Genomic DNA, 20,397 nt, shown 5'->3' with positions numbered 1-20,397 from the left:
GAATTTTATATTCTCACAGTTAAGGAGGCACTCTACTTCTCCGCTGGGTCCGATAATCTTACAGACAGTACTTACGATCATGGGATGTTTTAGGGAAGTTAACAGGTTACAAGTCAGAATCCAAAAAACATTAAGAATATAGCCCTTCTGTCCATGGCAATGCTTCTTCTCAGCCATGCTAGCAGTCTTGTCTGTCTCTGGTCCTCAGCCACTCAATGCTTTGGCTTCTGCCCTTCTTGGGTAAATGTTACAAAGCTCCTTTTGTTGTTGTTGCTGTTAGGTGGCACGCAGTCAGTTCTGATCTACAGCGACCCGGTGCACAACAGAAGGAAACACTGCACTGCCCTGTGCCATCCTCCCAGTTGTTCCCACGCTTGAGCTACTCTGTCAGTCCATCTTGTTGAGGGCCTTATTGTTTGATGCTCCTCCAATTTGCCAAGCATGACGTCCTTCTCCAGGGACTGATCTCTCCTGACAACGCGTCCACAGTATGTGAGACGACGTCTTGTCTCCTTGCCCCTAAGAAGCACTCTGCACTTCTTCAAAGACGCATGCATCAGTTTGTCCTTTCAGCAGCCCATGAAACTGTGTCTTCTTCTCCAGCACAATTCAAAGGCATTGATTCTTCTTTGGTTTTCCTGATTCACTGTCCAACTTTCACATGCATACGAAGCAACTGAAAATCTTATGGCTTGTTAGACAGGGGAACAACTAGGGAATTAAAATCAACAAGGAGGAGATGGAGATCCTGGGGGTATCAGAGCAACAGCAAACTAACTAAGAGGAAGAAGTAGAGTGAGCGTGATGGTGGGGCAGGAGGAAGGTAAAAGGAAACAGAGAAAGGAAGCAAAGCTATGGGTCGAGGTATAAGCAGAAGTGTGTACATATGTAAATACATTAATCCATAAAAATAGAGATATTGGCCTATGTACATCTATTCATATGGCAATACACTGAGGTAGTGTGTCAGGGGAAGCCAGCCCCTAACAGATCATTACGCATCCGGTAGGCGCAATTGTACAGCGATAATAAGTAAAGATCATAGTAAACTCATAGAGAGCATGAGAGATAGAAGTATTGAAATAAATGGAGTCAGACACGATTCATGGTAGCATGCTCACCTCAGCCCCGCCTGATGGTCCACGTGGAGGGAGAGAGAGTTCTTTAATGCTAGCCCAGGCTTTTTATATTCTCCGGGGACATGCAAGCCCCCTAATTACAGGTGAGGACATACGTCACAGGGAGGGGTTGTGCCATAGGTAATACCGTAATGAGAGGGGGTCTAGGGACATTCATGCAACAGTAAGAGGAGGGATTGGGGGTATACATGTGATAAGATGGGCGGATAACTTAACTTTGGATGTCACAGAGTCAGTTTGGCCTGTTCCCTGACTCAACTGATAGAGATTATTATTGGTAGGGTGAGAATGCTTGGTCACTTGGTCGCAGGCCTCAAGGAGGAATAGTTTATTGTCCCCAGTAGCAGGGAGTGAGGCCTGCCATATAGTCTGGTGACCTCCCCCCCACCCCCCAACCACAGTAGTGGATGGATTTTTGGCCTCTGCTCATACCCTCCCTCAATGCAAGAACACTTTGTTCTAACAAATTGCCATTCTGTAATGCTTACCTTCCCTGCAAGATTGCTGAAGACAAAATGGGTGCATAAGCAAATGTGGTGAAGAAGGCAGACGGTGCCTGGCTATTAAAAGATATAGCATCTGGAGTCTTAAAGGCTTGAAGTTAAACAAGTGGCCATCCAGCAGAGAAGCAAATAAGCTCAAATGGAAGAAGCACAGTAGCCTGTGTGATCATGAGGTGTCATCAGGACTGGGTAACAGGCATCAGAAGACCATAAGAAACAAAAACATATTGAACGAGTGGGCTTGGAGTAGAGACCCAAATCTTATCTGTAGACAATGGAACATTCCCCCACAGAGGGGTCACAGGGTATGGATGAGTCAATTCCTCTGGTTCCTTGAGGCTTCCTCACCCCCCACTATCAGGACCCCAGTGCTGCTGCTCAATTCAGACTAGACCAGAGCATGTACATAGGTATAGATGAGATGGGAGATCACAACACATGGAATCAAGGAACAGGAGTGGGAATAGCGATCCCAGAAGGATAGGGGAAGCAGGGACAGGAGAGGAGGACAGGACGGGGGAATCAATCTCAATGATCATTATATAACCACACACACACCCCTCCAGGGGGAAGAACAACAGAAATCGTGGGGGAGGGGAGACCGTGGTCAATGTGAGATATGAAAATAATAATTTATAATCTATCAATGGGTCATGAGGGTGGTGGTGGGGGGAGGGAGGGTAAAAAGGAGGAGCTGATATCAAGGGCTCAATAGAAAATAAATGTCTAGAAAAGAATAATGGCTACATATGTACAAATATTCCTTATGTGATTGATGTATGGATTGTAATAAGAGTTGTAAGAGACCCCAATACAATGATCTCTTAATTTAAAAAAATACTATGGCTTGATTCTGGCACCCCTTAGTCCTCAAAGTAACACCTTTGCTTTTCAATGCCCTCAAGAGGTCTTGTACATCAGATTTACTGAAAGTCATGTAACTCTTGACTGCTGTTCCCATCAGCATTGATTGTGGATCTAAGCAAGACAAAAATCCTTGATAACTTCATCTTTTCTCCAGTTATCATGATGTTACCTATTGGTCCAGCTGTGGGGATTTGGGTCTTTACACTGAATTGTCATTCACACTGAAGGTGGTGCTTCATCAATAAGTACTTCAATTACTCCTCACTTTCAGCAACCAGGGCTGTGTCATCTGCATATTATTTATTGCAGGTTGTTAACGAGCCTTCCTCCAATCCTGATGCCACATTCTTTTTCACCTGATCTAGCTTCTCTGGTTCTTTGTTCAGCATACAGATTGAACAAGTGTGGTGCGAGGCTACAACCTTTTCTGATTTTAAACCATACGGCATGCCCTTGTTCTGCCCTCACTGCCTCTTGATCCATGTACAAGTTTTGCATGAGCACAACAAAGCGTTCTGGAATTCTCTCTCTTCTCAAAGTCATCCAGAGTTTGTTATGATCCATCAACTGTGGTTGATGCCTTGGCATAACCAATAAAACACAATATCTTTCTGGTATTTTCTGCTTTGAGCCAAGACCCATCTGACACCAGCAATGGTATCCCTGGCTCCATGTCCTCTTCTGATTCTGGCAGCTGACAGCTCCTTGGCAATGTACTGCTGCAACTATTGTTGGATGATCTTCAGCAAAATTTTACTTGCATGTGTATATCAATGATATTGTTCTATAATTTGTGCATTCTGTTGGCTCACCTTTCTTTGGAACGGGCATAGATGGATCTCTTTCAGTCAGTTGGCCAAGTAGCTGTCTTCCAGATTTCCGCACGTAGACAAATGAGTGCTTCCATGCTTCACCAGCCTCTTGAAACATTTGATAGTCCATCAATTCCTAGAGCCTCGTTTTTGACTAATGCTTTCAGCGTAGCTTGAACATATTCCTTCAACACTACCTCAGTCCTTTTTTACTTCATAAAGCCCCTTCAGTACTGATAGATGCCCAAAGGGCACCCTACTCTGCAAACCAGCCTCCTGCCCAAAGGCACTCAGCTTTACTCATGCTGTGGGCTGGGCTATTCCCTGCCTAGTCTCATGGTCTTGGTTTGACTCCCTTGCTGTCTTTTGGGCTCAGCTGATTCCTCTGCTCTCTTTTCTTGGTTCCAGCGCTGTAGGCTCTGCTGCCCGTTGTCCCGACCACTTGTGGCAGGGATCTCACACCTGCTCCACTGGTGACTCCTTTCTTGATGGTTGTGGTTTGCCTTGTTCCTGATTCTGAAACAGCTCATTTTAAACCCAGTAGAATGGCAAACCTGACCCATCCCCAAGTTAGAGTACTCTACACCTGTTTTCATACTCCCACCAGTCATTGCAGGGGAAAGAGGAGGTTGTACACTCACAGGAGCAGATCTACTCTGTCCTACAGGGTCGCAGAGTCAGAACCGACTCAATGGCATTGAGTTTGAGTTTTTTGAGTTGAGACCCACTCATTAAGAGCCCTGATTGCAGCTTGAACCCACTAGTTGCTCTGCAGGAGAGAGATGAGGCTTTTTGTTTAAGTAAAGATTTAAAACCTTAGAATTTACACAGGTAGTTCTACTCTGTCCTATAGAGTTGTTATGAGTCGAAGTTGACTTGATGGCAGTGTGTGTATTTGCGCGTGTTTATTTTTGGCCCAGTCATTTTTTAGGGGCTATAAAAACTATGGATAAAATTTTTTTTAAGTATGGGTAGAAGAACCATATCAGGAAATTTCACTTTCCCAAACATGGCAACCTATTTCCTCCCATCTCTGCTTGCCTGCTTGTTTAATCTCTTATATCTCAAAAGAGATGGATCTAAGATATATACTACACTAATATCCTCACTAACATAACCAAGAAATCCATTTCCAAATGGGATTATAACCACAGCTACAGAGGTTAGGATCCACAGCCCATATTTGGGGAGGACACCATTCAATCTATCATAGGTTCTCTCTCAGCCTTGAGCTTCCCTTCTCCAGCATACACCCAAAGCACAATAACTGCTTCATGAATGTCCCCCTCACCTTGTAAAGTTCATGATCCATGGCTTATGTATTTGCATAGTTTACCATTTTAATGCAGAGCCCCCTAGCAAGTATGGAACATTCTACAAGTGCTTGATAAAATATTTATTGCTTGAATAATTGAATATAGTCATGTGGAGCTGGATCCGAGGGTTCATGAAGGAGAACAACAGAAGAAAATACTGAAAGGTAAGTTGTTGAAAAACAGTGAGCACTTAGGATATGTTTACTACATGCCAGGTACTATTCAAAATATTTTATAGGTATTAGCTCATTGAAGTCTCACAATACTCATAAGTTTATTACTATTAGTATCCTCATTTCACAGATGAAGAAATGGATATATTAAGAAGTCATTTCAAGATAACAGCTGGTAAGTAGTAGAGGTGGGATTTCAAAGCCAACCCATCTGACTTCTCATCCCGTATGCTCATCCAAGGAGCATGAGCATTACTGAGATGTAGATGGTTAGGACTTCTTACGATAACTGAGAAAATTCTAAAAAGCATTCAGAAGTCCATGAGACTACCTCACCAAGCCCAGGCATCTGTCAGTTTGTCAAACTGTGTGGACATACATGTTGGTACAAAGCTGGAAGCTGCTATTGGTATTTCTAATACCAGCAGAGCCACCCATGGTAGACAGAGTTCATCAGAACCTCCACAGGAAGACAAACTAAGGAAATCTGGCAATCAATTTCTAAAAGTTGGCCAGTGAAAAAACAGCATGAAAAAGACTATTGTCTGACATATGCTTGGAGCCCTCTAGCTTTGAAGGCGATTACACAGTGGCTACAAGAACGGACTTCCCATTCCAGTGACTGTGAAGAAGCTGCAGGCCTGGGCAGTGCTTCAGCTTGCTGTCCATGGGATCACCATGAGTTGGAGCTTACTCTCTGGCAACGAATATAATAACTAATAGCCAATACATGGACCAACTCAAACAACTGAAACATATATAATGCCTAGCTGTAACATAAGGGTTAAATATAGTAATGTACACTGAAACAACACATTTCAATATGCAAAAATGCTCAGGTATTAATAGACTGGTGGGTGTCATGATTTCAGGTGCTGGTACGTCTGTGTGGAGTCATCTTAAACACAGGAGCTAAGCATGCAGACCGACTCAGGTGAGTATTGGCTATTCCAATTATTACAAGGGATGTTGTTGCCTTTGGAAACATTATTTCCTGAAATAGTCCTCTCTTGGTAAATTTCACACAATGCAAAACACAATATGCAGCCCATTTTAAAGTACTTGCCTACCTAGAAAAGTCAATGTACATTAAAAGTGTACGGAAATCTTTTTGTATGTATGTTAGCAAAGCGAGATTCTAGGCTCTGATAACTATGCTTTTCACTCATAAATGTTCAGTGGGCATCCAGAAATCATTTCTATTGTGGAACAATTTTTGCAGGTTATCTCATATTCCTAGATCTAGCCTGCTAATGCTATCCCCCCCCCACAATCATTATGACAAAAAATTACTTAAACAGACCCCACATCTACTGTCATCGAGTGGATTCTGACTCCTAGCCACCCTATAGAACAGTGAGAACTGCCCCAGTGGGTTTCCATAGGCGGCAGAAAGCAGATCACTTCCCGGGAGGGACTGGTAGATTGAAACCATGGGCTTTCAAGTTAGCTGACCAGCGTTTAACCACTTCACACCACCATGGCTCCTTTTCTTTGTTTTAAGATCCTTTTATTGGGGGCTCTCACATCTCTTATCACAATCCATACATCAATTGCATCAAATATTTGTACATATTTGCCATCATTATTTTCTAAACATTCACATTCTATTTGAGCCTTTGGTTTCAGCTCCTCTTTTTACCCTTCTTCCCCCTCCCACCCTCGTGACTCCTTGATAAGTAATAAATTATTTATTATTTTCATATCTTACACTGACCACTGTCTCCCTTCCCCCGCAGTTTCTTTTTATTTATATTATTATAAATAATTTTATTGGGGATTCATACAACTCTCATCACAATCCATACATCCATCCATTGTATCAAGCACATTTGTACATGTTGACATCATCATTTTCAAAGCATTTTTTTTTCTACTTGAGCCCTTGGTATCAGTTCGTTTTTCCCCTCCCTCATGAGCCCATGATACTGTATAAATGATCATTTTTCATGTCTTGAACTGTCTGATGTTTCTCCTTACTCCCTCTTCTGTTGTCCCTGCCCCTGGGAGGGGGTTAGAGATAGATCATTGTGATCAGTTCTCCCCTTTCCCCCACCTTACCCTTATCCTTCTGGTATGACTACTGTCGATATTGGTCCTGAGTTTATCCGTCCTGGATTCCCTGTGTTTCCAGCTCTTATCTGTACCCATGTACACGCTCTGTTCTAGCCAGATCTGTAAGGTAGAATTAGGGCCATGACAGTGGGGAGAAGAAGCATTAAAGAACCAGAGGAAAGCTGTATGTTTCATCAGTGCTACACTGCACCCTGACTGACTGGACTTCTCCACAGGACCATTCTGTAAGGAATGTCCAATTGTCTACAGATCCGCTTTGGTCTCCACTCCGCACTCCCCGTCATTCACAATGATAATTTTTTTGTTCTGGATTTTTGATGCCTGATACCTGATCCCATCGACACCTGTGCTGGAGTGCTTCTTCCATGTGGGCTTTGTTGCTTCCGAGCTGGATGGCCGCTTGTTTACCTTCAAGCCACTGCTCCTTTTGAAGACCCAAAACATCCCCACAAAATTTTAAACCCTCTTGGCGAAGAGGTGGTGTCACCCCTTGGGAGGTGGTAGCGAAGCACCATAGACCCAATAGCTAACACTGACCTTGGCCATAAATAACAGCGGAACCGTACTTTGCCGAAATGGTCTAAGTACAGGCGTCGGTCATCCCAAGACCGCTGACTGGTCCTTTAAAGACCTATTGCTTCGCGGTTCCGAATCAGGAAAACTATGGTCATCCCACACGTTGAACCAAATTAAGGATGACGACGAAATGCACGCTACCTAGTCCACGACGTCCTTTTCTCAGCTAACTAAACTAAATTAATGTATTTATTTTCTCAGCTAATTTCAAATGGCTTCTGCTGGATGGCGGGATCCGCTTCTCCCGGCTTAGCGCTGGCTTTGGTTCAGCTGCCCGGGGGAGCGGCACTGGTCCTCGGACGCGGCGGAGAGCCAGTTGACCCCGCCCACGTGACGTCACCGGAAGTGACGCGGCGGAAGTGGCAAGCCTCTTTCCGAGAGCGAGCCGGTGGCGTCTTCTGGGTTTCGCGATCGATGGGATGGCAGATGAGGAAGAAGACCCCAACGTGAGTGGCGCCTGGGCCCCCGCCCTGTGGCCCCTGCGCGCTCCGGCCCGAAGCGGCGGCTGTCGAGGCCGAGACGAGGCCGTCTGTTGCCCGGGAGGCCCGGGGACGCTCCCGCCGCAGAGGCAGAGCGTGACGGGCGCCGAGGACGGTGGCCCTTTCCCCTTTGGATTGGGTTAACAGCTCCCATCCACCCCTTGGAACGTTTAGACTCCAGACTCAATACGTGGTTTCGAAAAGCTCGTGGAAAACGGGATTAGGACGGAATTTTTCCACAGTTTTTTTGGGAAGCCTCCGCGTAGTTTTACAACTGCTGCGGGAACTGTGGACTTCCTGTAAAGTAGTAGAAAGATAAGAGCTCGCAAAGTCTCTGCGAGCAACTTACGGAACCTTGAGCCTCGGTTTCCTTCGCATAAAATGGGCGTAAGGCTTCATAAGGAAAGCTCCTAGCCCTGTACTTGCTAAATAGTAGTTTTGCCGATTTACAATGAGGTTGGCTGTTAATTCATTACCTGCTCTCTTTACGCCTAGCAGGGGGTCAACTTAGTTGGTTAAAGGAAGAAGAAAAAGTTCACTACTTGATGTGATTGAAATTTGGTATGATGTGTGTATTAAATCTCAACTAATACCCCCCCTAATTTTTTTTCTTTCACTCATTGTAACTCTTTCAGGAGAGCCAGTTGGAGTATTTGTTAGGAGCAATGTAGAAAGTATTCCTCATGAGTCAGAAATTGGTCTAGTCTTAAAGACCCTCTACAGCAGCGGTTCTCAACCTGTGGGTCGTGACCCCTTTGGGGGTTGAACGACCTTTTTACAGGGGTCGCTTAAGACAATGTAATTGCATATTGTTTTGTGATTAATCATTGCATTATGTTCAATTATGTTCAGTTTGTAGCAATGAAAATACATCCTGCATATCAGATATTTACATGACGATTCATAACAGTAGCAAAATTACAGTTACGAAGTAGCAACAAAAATAATTTTATGGTTGGGGGTCAGCACAACATGAAGAAGTGTATTAAAAGGTCACAGCATTAAGAAGGTTGAGAACCACTGCTTTAAAGTTTCACGTTTGTTTTTTGCTTTTTTGCTTGCTTTAGAGTTTTGGGGCTGATATCAGTGTTTATAATAGGGAAAATAATGTTAATTAACACAAAAAAATAAAATGCAATGCAATCATTTGACATTTCAATGTATACATTTCACTCCTAGTTTGAGGAAGAAAATGAAGAAATTGGAGGAGGTGCAGAAGGTGGACAGGGCAAACGAAAGCGACTTTTTTCCAAAGAATGTAAGTTGTATTTGACAATGATTTGCCCTAGATTATACAAGCTTTTGGACCCAGTCACTCATCAAAGTCAGTTTATTGTTCTGAATGTGTCTCTGTAAGGGGGAAATATATATCTCTGTCTGTTTTTTTAACTTGCCTGTAAAATTTTGTTTAACATCTAAACTGCAGATAGCTCCCAACTCCAATTTGTGTATAATTTTGAAGTGAGGAAATGGGCCCATGTTTCCATTCAGGATGGAAAAACATGTATCTCCATGACTTTCCCTGTCCTTCCCTTTTGCAGTGCGAGGAGCAAGAACTCCTTTGAATTTGAGTTGCAGGCAAAGATGCATGCCTGACAGTAGGAACAGAGTTGGGGTTTGCGCTGAGGCCTTTCAGCCACGTGGTCTCTTGACATCTCCTGTCTCGGAGAAGACAGGAGTGTAGGTGAACCGCCTGAGGCATTGTCAGACCACTGAGATAAAATAAACTGGCCCTCTTTCCTGCTCCCTCTGTAGACAGGGCTGACCCTTTGGGGCTGTAGTGAGAGGAAAGGAGAGCTGCCATGACTGGGTCATCTGTCCTAGGTCCTAGCAGACCGCGCTCTTCGTCTTCCAGTTCAAGGTCTTTGTAATCCAGCTACAACTATGAGTTTGACAGCAACCCTGGTGCCATAGTGGGTTACATATTGGGCTTCTACCTGCAAGCCTGGCAGTTTGAACCCACCAGCCACTCTGGAGGGAGAAAGATGAGGCTTTCTTTCCCTATAAAGATTAACAGCCTCAGGAACACACAGAAGCAGTTCATCTCGGCCCTATAGGGTCTCTGAGTGAGAAATGACTGAATGGTGGTGAGATTTATGCTTTGTCAGATATGACCAGTTTCTTTTTTTAATTAATCATTTTGACCAGTTTCTTAACATTCTTGTAACCCAATGTGGCAGAGGCGTGGGCAACATTTGACATCCTCCCGCTTCAGTGGGAGGAGAAGCCAACTCCACATCGGCTCAAGGCTGCTTGCCACAAGGCAGAGGTCAGACATGCCTCCAGCCTCAGTCCTGTTAACCCTGTTCAGACACCAATCAGTTCTGATGTAGCTGTTCTTCCCATTATTATGCCCTCTGTTACTCTGCTGGGTTTGATAATCCATTGCAATGGCTACATAGAACTCACAGGCAATACTCATAAGTATGGGGGTTGATTCGTGAAGCTAACAAGTCAGGATCAGGAAGCATGAAGGATACAGCCTTTTGTTCACACTAGCTCCTCACCCCAGCCCCAGCCAAGTCTCTCTCTGATTCTCAGCCTTTCAGCCACGTGGTCTCTTGGCATCTGCCTTATTCTGTGGGCCCCAAAGCCTGGTCTCTGCTTCAGGATCTCAGCCCTGCTTTTCTACCCTGCCTCTTGGTCTCAGCTTGGTTCCTCTGCTCTGACTCAGGTTCTTGCTGTGGCCTCTGCTGACTGCCCCTTCAGGCAGGGACGTCACAAGTGCTCCACTCCTGGCTCTTCTTTCTTGGGATTTTCCTTCTTTCCTGCTTCTGAGATGACTCACTTATGTATAATCAGAGGAATGGTCGAATGGACCAATGCCCTTTAGTGTTTCCCATACCCTGTTTGCCCCGCTCCATTCTGTAAGGAAGTGATTAGAAGAGCCATTAAGTAGGTAATGCTCCTTCACAGTCAGTATGTTTTAAAAATAACCCCTCACATCTTTCTCTGGCGCTCTGTTCCTCCCCTAAAGCAGAGCTTGCTCAATCACTCCTCTGATGCTGTGTACCCCATTTGTATGTGGTTTTCATTTCTCTTGCGTCAGCATCAGGAGGGGCCCTGGGGTGACGATGCACAATCAGTTCTTAGCGATCTTTGTTCTACTCGGATTGCTTGATTTTCATGAAGACAAGAACTTGGAATCCTCACAGCCTTCTTGTCTTACCTTCATGTAGCTCACTGATCAAGACCTGTACTCCTAAACACTCTTTTTTTAAAAAAAGTTAATATATGTGTGAAGACATTCCCTGGAATTTGTTAATACCTTTACAGACCCTTCAATTAATATAATTTGCATACTTCTTCTCTAGTGAAAGTTATCCTATCTCAGTGAAAGATTTTGTTACTGATGAATTCTGCCCCTCAAAATGAGAGTGAGAAATAGTTCTCTCAATATATTTAAAGGAAATAGTATGTTTACAGGAGAGTTTTGTCAGTTACCACAAATTAATCACAACTAATGTCATCAGAAATACCCATTGACATTATTTAACTCCTGATAGCATACATTGAGAAGGGCAGGTGTCTTCCCCAGTAAAAAGTAACTTCAGTCCAATCACGGGAAAGTAAAGAAACAGCATGGGATCCCACCTGGCCTCTGCCAGCTTCCCCCAGCTCCCACGGTTGAGTGCCACAGTGCAGCGTTCCATCCTAGCCTTCTTAGCCCTATTCTGACACCAGCCGTTTCCTCCCACAACACTCTGCTTTCCCCATGCTCTACCATTTTGCAGAGTTCGATCATTTATTGCAATGACCATACAGAACTCACAGCCAGTGCTCATGATTATGGGGTTTATTACAAAAGTGAGCAAGTTCAAGTGAGAAATGCTCAGGATACAGTTCAACCAAAACAGTTTTCTCTCTGCCATGCCTACAGGTAACCCTTTACCTGCCCTCTTGACTTGGCCTCTGCCCTGCTCAGGCAATGCTACAAAGTTCTTTTAGGGCTGCCAGTAAATGCCTAAAGGGCATGCCACTCTATTATAACCCTCAACCCAAAGGCACTCACCTTCACGGGTCAGCAAACCCAGCTCCCACAGTTAGTGCCCACTGGCACCCGCTCCACAAGCCAGACTCCTGCCCCTAAGCATACAGCTTTATTTGCTCTGCCTCGTGTTTCTGCCTCCTGGTTCTACTGTTGCTGCTTCTCTGCTGGTCCTGTGGTGTGTCAAATCTGTTTCCTGGATTAAGGAGGTTCCGTGCACACGGATCTCAGGAGCAAAGGGGCATGCTCCACTCTGACTTTTCTCCCTTGCTAGTAGTGAGATGCTCCACTCTTCCTGCTTCTGAGTTGGATCATTTCATACCCAGCAGGTTGGCAATCACAATGAACTGTTTCAACACTGAACAGTGACTCACGGCTGAATTCTATCAGTGTCTTTCCCCACCTTCTCTTACCTGGACCCATTAGGAAAGGATCTCGTGGTGGGAGTTAAAGAGACTCTGGCTAGAAGAGCCACAGTAAATAATTCACTGCACTGCATGCAGAAAGCATCAGGCACACCCAGTGTTCTTCAAACGTGTCAAGGTAATGAGAGAGACCGAGAAACTGTCACAGATGGGCTGAACTTACAGAGGCATGACAGCTAAATGCAGTATGGGAGCCTACATTGGATCCTGGAACAAAGACATTCGTGGAAAGACTAGGATCTGAATAAGTTCTGTACTTGTATTATAACAAGGTTAATTGCTTGAATTTTAAAAAGTTTATGGTTTTATAAAACATTCTAAAGGAGAGCTAGATATATCCAACTATATGGGAATGCTGTGCTGTGTTTTTTTTTTTAAACAGTTTATTAGGGGCTCATACAACTCTTAACACAATCCATACATATACATACATCAATTGTATAAAGCACATCCACACATTCTTTTCCCTAATCATTTTCTTTCTTTTTTTTTCCTTTTCTTTTTTTACATTTTATTAGGGACTCATACAACACTTATCACAGTCCATAAATATACATTCATCAATTGCATAAAGCACATCTGTACATTCTTTGCCCTAATCATTTTCTTTTTTTTATCTCCTCTTTTCTTTTTTTACATTTTATTGCTGTACTTTTTTTAATACCTCTAGCTGTTTATGTTTTATACCAGTTTATGGTGGTATAGTGGTTACACATTGGATTGCTAACCTCAAGGTCAGCAGTTCAAAATCACTAGCCACTCCTTGAGAGAAAAACTAGACTTTGTACCCCCTTAAAGAGTTACAATCTTGGAAACCCACAGGAGCAGTTCTGGTCTGCCCTTCAGGGTCACTGTGTGTTGGAGTTCACTCTTCGGCGGTGAGTTTGAGACTGTTTTGGAAATGTTTCTTCAAATCTTAATTCCGCCCCCCTCAAAAAAAAGTGGGGGGGAAGGCAGGCAGGGGGACCAAAAAAGGAAATCAGAAAGGAGACAGAAATATTGCCTCTGTTTCTCTTCTTCCTCCTCTATCTTCCAAAATCCCTTTCCAAGAAAACCCTGGGCTTCTTCTCTGTCTCAGGCTGACCACTTCCACGTCACCCCTCTTCTTCCCTGTGACTCACCCACTGTCTTCTGTCTGCGCTCTACTAGCTTTGTTTTCCAAACACATCGGTTCTTCTTGTTGCGTCCATACTTGTCTGTAGAAATTTTCCAGGAGCTCCTTCCTCTTTTGATATAACACTTTCATAGTCATACAATGCTGTGTACTCTTCAAAGTGGTAAGGAAACAGCTGGATGAATTTTGTAACGAGCACACAGATGAAGATACAAGACGTCTCCAACATTAGGATCGTTTCTTAACATTTAAACAATTTACATACCCCTTGGAGAATCTGATCCAAAATTAAGCACTTATATAGATAATGTGTAAAAATTTTGTTCAAGAGGGCCCAGGGCCTTCTCAAAAACTATCCATGGACAAACTAAGAGGTTATGGAATCCACACTGGATCTCATGTGCTCTGAATTCCCGAGGAGCATGATATGCTGTGAGTGGACTATAGGAGCCGGACAGCTGGGTTCAAGTTCACATTCCTTCCCTTACTAGTGGTGTGACTGAATAAATCACTTAGCCCTTTGCATTAATTCTCTCACCTATAAATAAGGATAAAAGTAGTCCCTCTCTCCAAGAATTGAGAGGCTTACGTGAGCTACATGTGTTAGGGCGATATTCATGTATTCTGGGCTGTGCGAGTATTAAGGAGAGTCCCTGGCTGCAGCCACTGTGTTCTTCTACCTCACTGGTGGTTTTCCTGTTTGTCTCTAACCCTCTGCTTTCCCGAGCACAGTCCTCTCCTCCAGGACTCTGTCACTCCTAATAACATGCCCAAAGTACGTGAGACACAAAACCTGCCGTCCTAGCGTCTAAGGAGTATCCTGGCTGTCCTTCCTCTGAAACAGGTTTGTCCTTCTGGCAGTCCCTGGTGTATTCACTGTTCCTCACCAGCACCACAGTTCAAGTGTGTTAGTTCATGTTTGGTCTTCCTTTTTCACTGTCAAGCTCTGACAGGCATATGAAGCGATTTGAAATAGCATGTTGGAGGCTTCAGTAGGAACAGTTGGTCATAGGACTGTGATTAAAAGTTTTTATACCCTAGGAGCTCAAGTAGAAAGAAAATGTTTTGAAAAAGATGACAGCATATGTACAGATGTGTTTGACACAGTGGATATATATGTATGGATTGTGATAAGAGTTGTAAGAGCCCCCAATAAAATAAAAAAAGGAAAGAAAAGTGAATTACTTGCAGATGCAGCTAGTTTAAAATTGAACATAAAAAGTTTTTATACCAAATTCATACTTGGAGACAGTGAATATATGATGTAAATATATTCTTATAACAATATTATCTATAACTTGACTCAGTTCTCATTTACTTGGAAAAATCCATATTGTTATACATATTGTTGAGCTGATTAAAAAGTGCGTATTTGTTCTTGACACAGTAAGATGTATGATGTACGGGTTTGGGGACGACCAGAACCCTTACACGGAGTCAGTGGATATCCTTGAAGACCTTGTCGTGGAGTTCATCACGGAGATGGTAAGTCTCTGGTAACTGGCCTTAGTTCATTGACGGGCAGGTCTGAGATTATTTGATGGCAGTGAGTTTGGTTTTGAAGTGTACCTGAGTCTCTGTTGAATGGAATTACAGATTCTTCTTCTTTTTGTTTAATAGAACATTTATTAAGTCTTAAACAGGGGGCATATCATCAGATGAAGGAGACCCTTAGCCCAAGGTCATAATGGTATCCAAGGATTTGCTGGGATACGTAGCTTTGAAAGGGACATGAGAAGTCAGGAGATAGTCACATAAAGGTGATTGACAGCAGATCAGTGTAGCATCGTTACTGGTAGGAATCCTGGATCTGGGCCATGACAGAGGGGTTTGGTCAAGGGTTTCCTCATGGCCCCCAGTATGATACTCTCCTTCGTGGCCACACCCAGGTAAGTGTCTGAGGAAGACTGCTCCCTGGTACAGGTTGCTCTTCATTTAAAAAAACCAACTAATAGTTGCCATCCAGGCAGTTCTAACTCCTGGTGACCTCACGTGTCAGGGTTTTTACACATGAAAATCGGGTGGCTGGTTTTCCAGGAGTTGATTACTAGTCTTTTAAACCTCGAAACTTTGTTAGTAGCCAAGTATTAACTACTTGCATTATACAGGGACTTCATTTATCATAATGCATGACCGTGTTAGGCAGGGTTGTCTACAGAAACAAATCCAGTGACACTCATGTATATATATATTACAGAACTTTCTATCAAGCACCAAGTTCACATCAAGAAGGCATCCCAGCTCAGTGCACTTCAAGTCCACTGCTAACCCGTCCCCTCTTGAGACTCCCATAGCCAGTGAGTACAGATTCACATGCATCCAAGACTGATGGAAGCATGGCAGGACACTGACAGCTCTCAAGGTCCAGCGGCCCACATGGGGCTGCCCCTTGTGGCAGACAGAGTCCTAGTGAAGTCCCAGCAAGCGGAAAGGCAGAGTGGCAGAAGCGAGGCAGTTCCCAGAGTCCCTCACTTTCATATAAAAGACCACACCCCCACGGAGGTGTCATCTGGCTACCACTTGATTGACATGTTTGACTCCACCTCTAGCCAGGAGTGTCTAGTTGACGTAAAATCATCCAACTAGCACACTGGCTATATGTGTATTGTATAAACACACACACTTAGAAGGAGCCCTAGAGTGTAGTAGGGTTTGCTTTAGCTGCTAACCAGCAAATCAGCAGTTGTAACCCCTCCCCCCCACCCAACCACTTTGCAGAAACCCTATGGGGCAGTACCACTCTGTCCTATAAGGATGCTAGGATTTGGAATTAACTCCGTAGCAGTGAGTTTGGAAATTTGGGGATCTATGTAGTAGTAAGGATGTGTAGATGGAGTCCTGGTGGGTCAGTAATTAGAGTGCTTCATGGTTAACCAAAGATTACTGGTTCAAACCCACCAGTGTGCTCTATGGAAGGAGGCTGTGGTAGTCTGCTGCCTTACAAGATGCCAGCTGTGGTAACCCTGAGAGGCACGTGTGCACTGCCATTTGAGGGCGGTGGGTAGGGTATTTGTACATATTCTACCCCTTTCTCTGAGTTTTGTTTTATAAAGTCACAATGATAAAATCCTAAAACTATGTTCCATAATCTATTATTCAACACGGATGTTTTATTAAAAGGTATGTAGTATTTGACATAGTAGTGATCATTGTAAATATTCATGGTAAACATTTCACTCAGTTTTACAATATATAGTTTGAGTTTTTATCAGTTATTCTATTAGTGACAAAATTTATTCAAGTTATTTTCTAATTCATTAAGCCATTTTTCTATTGTATTATCTATAGGTTATTATGTTTTTTAACCAGTTCTTCAGTAACCATATTCATGAAATTTCTCCCCTTTAGATCTATTTTCAAGGTTAAGATGAACAAATTTGGCGTGTGTTTATTTTTTTAATGACTTTTTAGTCCTGTGTTTTGGATTATTAGTACAGAAGAATAATAAGAGCGATAATATTACAAGGTCAAAGAATGCAGTAAAAACTTTTTTCCTAATTTACAGTAGTAACTCCTTCATAGAAATGCAGGCTCTGAGACTATGCCATATGATCCAAACTTTATAGAAAATAAAAAGAATAAAAAGTAAAACTTTTATTTAAAAAAATACAAAAATATCAGTCTCTTTAGTGGAAGAATTACGGATTTTATTTTCTTCTTGGAGATTTTTATACTTTCTAAATTGAGACAATGATAGAGCATTTTCCCTGTATTGCTGTGGATTGCTCCAAATGTTACATAATAGATTCATAATATTAACTGAATGGGTGTTGTATTCAGCTTTTTTTTTTTTAAATTTTTTTTTGTATTCAGCTTTTTTTAACTTAGTTTTTTTTTCTTTTTAAACCTCTTTATTGCTTCATAATTAGTTCCTTTTTTGTCATAAGAACTAATGCTGTGATAAACCTTTTATATAGGACAAGTATATATTAAATAATAATCAAACCATCAGAGTTTCTGAGAGAGTATAACTTCATGGAGTTGAAAGCCCTGTCTTTATCCCCAAGTATTTGAGAATAGGGGATGAGATTTATTTGTTTAATTTTAAGGAAATCTACAAGTATTTATTAGCTATTGAGAAAGAAGAGGATTCAAAGCATAAAATGAAATGGATATTTGGGCAGAGAAAATTAGAAAATTATCTTTTGCAAATGAAGGCAATTAAAATATATATCAAAAGCAAAAAAGGCAACATCGAATTTGATTATTTTAATTGTCTTTATTTTTCAAGCCTATAAAGCATTAAAAACATTTGAAAATATTATCAATGACACTGAATTATACATGTGGAAGTTGTTGAATTAGAGAAAGTTTTTTATGTATATTTTTGCCACAATTTTAAAAAATACATAAAGAGCATGATTAGTGCCTTAGAAAAGGAACTAAGGACATGCCGGAAAGATGGTTCACATCTAATAGTACAGTGGTTAGTAGAATCTCCCGTCTCGCCTGTGGTTTTGTCATTGGAAATTAAAACATTGAACTCGTAGACTTTGAAAGTGTGGCTTTCCTGTGTTTACTTTTCACAGACTCACAAGGCAATGTCAACTGGAAGACAAGGTCGAGTACAAGTTGAAGATATTGTCTTTTTGATCCGAAAGGACCCGAGGAAGTTTGCTAGGGTTAAAGACCTGCTGACTATGAATGAAGAATTGAAAAGAGCTAGAAAAGCATTTGACGAAGCAAACTATGGATCATGACAGTGTTTTGTATTTTCTGAAGCTGCCTTGTCTCTCTCTGGTAACTGCGATTTCTACTGTAAGATTCTGATACTTAACCATGCAAATGAACCGTGGCAGAGCACAAAATTTTCAGCGTTTATTTTCATGTCTTTGATTATAGATTGGTATGTGAGCCTGCAATTACCTGCCTTTATTTATTATGTGCTTGAATTAACTATGGGGTTTTAATGACCCCACTTAAATGGCATGCTGTCTTTTGGCCATTAAATGACAAAGTAGTATGTACGTGCTCAGAGTCTTTGAGCCCTTGCCGTCTCTACCGTGACTAGTTTGTGTGTGAAATCTAAACTGAGAGGTGAACTGGATTTCAGGTATCTAGACAACAAGAGTCTAGGAAATTGTTAAAGATAGTGAACGGACTTAGATGTCTCTTCAGTAGAAGATGATGTAGGAAAATACAGGCCTTGTAAGAATGTTTATCTGACTTAACAGATCCTTTAATAGTCTTGAGATAGCAATGCTAACCTTTTGAGGACCAGTTTTCCTATGAATGTTTCAGTAAAGTTGGGAGATTTTTTTCTATTGAAAACCTGTGAGGTTTATACATGCTATTTGTCAAGTTTTTGGAGACCTTGATCTTCCAGATAAGTCTTAAAAAATAAATGCTTTCAGTATTAGGAATGGCATTGCTAAAGGCTGCTGTCAGGGTAAGCATTGGGGTAGTGGTTTATGACCACATTTGTTCTTTTTTCATTGTGGAAATGTATACTTAGCTAAACTCACAGGGCTGTGGAAATGGCTTTGTAGTTCAGGATAGACGGGTTTTGCATGTGTTTAGCTATATTGTATCAAATTGTTATTGCACTTACAATAAGCATTAAAGTTTTATGATCACTGAATGCTAAGTAAAACTGAACATTTGTGCACCACTTATAAACGTTCTCTATAAATCAGTATTTGGGAAATTTTTACTTTCTTAACCTCTTGATATAAGGAATAAAGTGTGACAAGTTTCACGGATTAATGCTTGAACTTGACTGGTTTCTGTCAGCCTTTTTGATCCTGGGATAGCGTGCAAACTACTGATGATGTGATAACTAGCTGCTGAGTCTTGCTTAAAATCTTTTTTCTAGCTTATTCTTGTAATACAGCTGAGTTGAAGATTCGTGACTGGGTTTGGTTTCTTTTTTCTTTTTTTTAAAGCAAAAACCAATGGCAAAGTGTCCACATCTAAAACCAGCTCAAATCAAGAATAGGAATGAAATAATTGCTGGTCAATATACCACTATTTGATTTTGCTAATCCAGGCCTGCTTCACCCGGAAGGGAAGGAACTGGCAGTAGGGGAGTTATACTGGGAGCCATTAACCTTTTAACAATTACCCTAGATGGAGAGCAGGGAGCCCTAGTAGCACAGTGGTTAAGCACATGAATACTAAAGAAAGGTCAGTGGTTCAAATCCACCAGTCTCTCATGAGACACTTTGCTTCCGTGAAGCTCGGAACCTCACAGGGGCAATTCTACTCTGTCCTGGAGGGTTGCTGTGAGTTGGCATTGGCTGGATGGTCCTAGGTGTGGGCTTTTGAGAGGTAGGGGGTGCCATGTGCTTAAGGACTGTTACTGTTAGATAATGGCCCTGGTATGTGAGGTTTTTTTAGCAGAGAATTAAATACTAAGGACAGCTTATTAGGCTTCTTTTAGGTTGTAAGTGATAGACTAACTCAAAACTCACAGATCAAAAAGAAGAATTTCATGTTTACTTGACTAAAACATGGTAAAGGAGGGGTGGAGCTGGCTTTAGCATTGACTGGCTCTCAGTACTTGCAGACTATCAAAATGCTACGTTTACCTCTCCTCCTAGTTGTGGTTCTGTTCTTAAGAGCAGCAGTGTGGTGAGCCTTTGGACAGACACATTGTCAGGAGAGCTCAGTCCCTGGTAAAGAACATGACGCTTGGTAAAGTAGATGGGCAGTGCGAAAGAAGGCGCGCTGGACCGGATGGATGGACACAGCAGCTGCAGCAGTGCGCTCAGACATCAGAAGAACTGGGAGGCTGACCCAGGCTCGGTTCTGTTGTACATGGGGTTGCCATGAGTCGGAACCAGTTCAATGGCACCTAACAAGAACATTATTTTAAAACATATCCCAGATATTGTGTCATTTCACTTGTAAATACTTCAGTATGTGTGTGTGTCTAACAAACAAGAGGATGTAAAAAAGCGGCTCAGTTCCAGGCCACAAAAAGGACC

At 42.3% G+C, this 20,397-nt stretch overlaps 1 protein-coding gene across 2 annotated transcripts; it reads left to right on the top strand.

Moving 5' to 3' along the window:
- The first annotated feature begins 2,359 nt into the window (after positions 1-2,359).
- Positions 2,360-19,313, top strand: TAF13 (TATA-box binding protein associated factor 13). Of its 2 annotated transcripts, XM_075559006.1 has the most exons (6): positions 2,360-5,744; positions 7,664-7,908; positions 9,121-9,199; positions 14,856-14,953; positions 15,666-15,765; positions 17,998-18,138. In XM_075559006.1, exons 2-6 carry the CDS (start codon positions 7,882-7,884, stop codon positions 18,042-18,044), a joined length of 351 nt encoding a protein of 116 aa, XP_075415121.1. In that variant the 5' UTR covers positions 2,360-5,744; positions 7,664-7,881; the 3' UTR covers positions 18,045-18,138. The 2 variants fall into 2 exon arrangements, with proteins under 2 accessions (XP_075415121.1, XP_075415115.1); XM_075559000.1 differs by lacking the exon at positions 15,666-15,765 and having other exon boundaries at positions 5,170-5,744; positions 17,998-19,313.
- The last annotated feature ends 1,084 nt before the right edge of the window (positions 19,314-20,397 follow it).

Source organism: Tenrec ecaudatus, chromosome 1 (assembly GCF_050624435.1).
Source record: "Tenrec ecaudatus isolate mTenEca1 chromosome 1, mTenEca1.hap1, whole genome shotgun sequence".
NCBI lineage: Eukaryota > Metazoa > Chordata > Mammalia > Afrosoricida > Tenrecidae > Tenrec > Tenrec ecaudatus.
This window is presented reverse-complemented; position numbering and strand designations above follow the sequence as displayed.

What these genes read in the sequence shown, in the direction of transcription:
- TAF13 (XM_075559000.1), top strand. Translation starts at nt 7,882, where the DNA reads ATGGCAGATGAGGAAGAAGACCCCAAC. An exon ending in ATGAGGAAGAAGACCCCAAC is followed by an intron (nt 7,909 to 9,120) that starts GTGAGTGGCGCC and finishes TTTCACTCCTAG; the next exon opens with TTTGAGGAAGAAAATGAAGA. An exon ending in GCGACTTTTTTCCAAAGAAT is followed by an intron (nt 9,200 to 14,855) that starts GTAAGTTGTATT and finishes TTCTTGACACAG; the next exon opens with TAAGATGTATGATGTACGGG.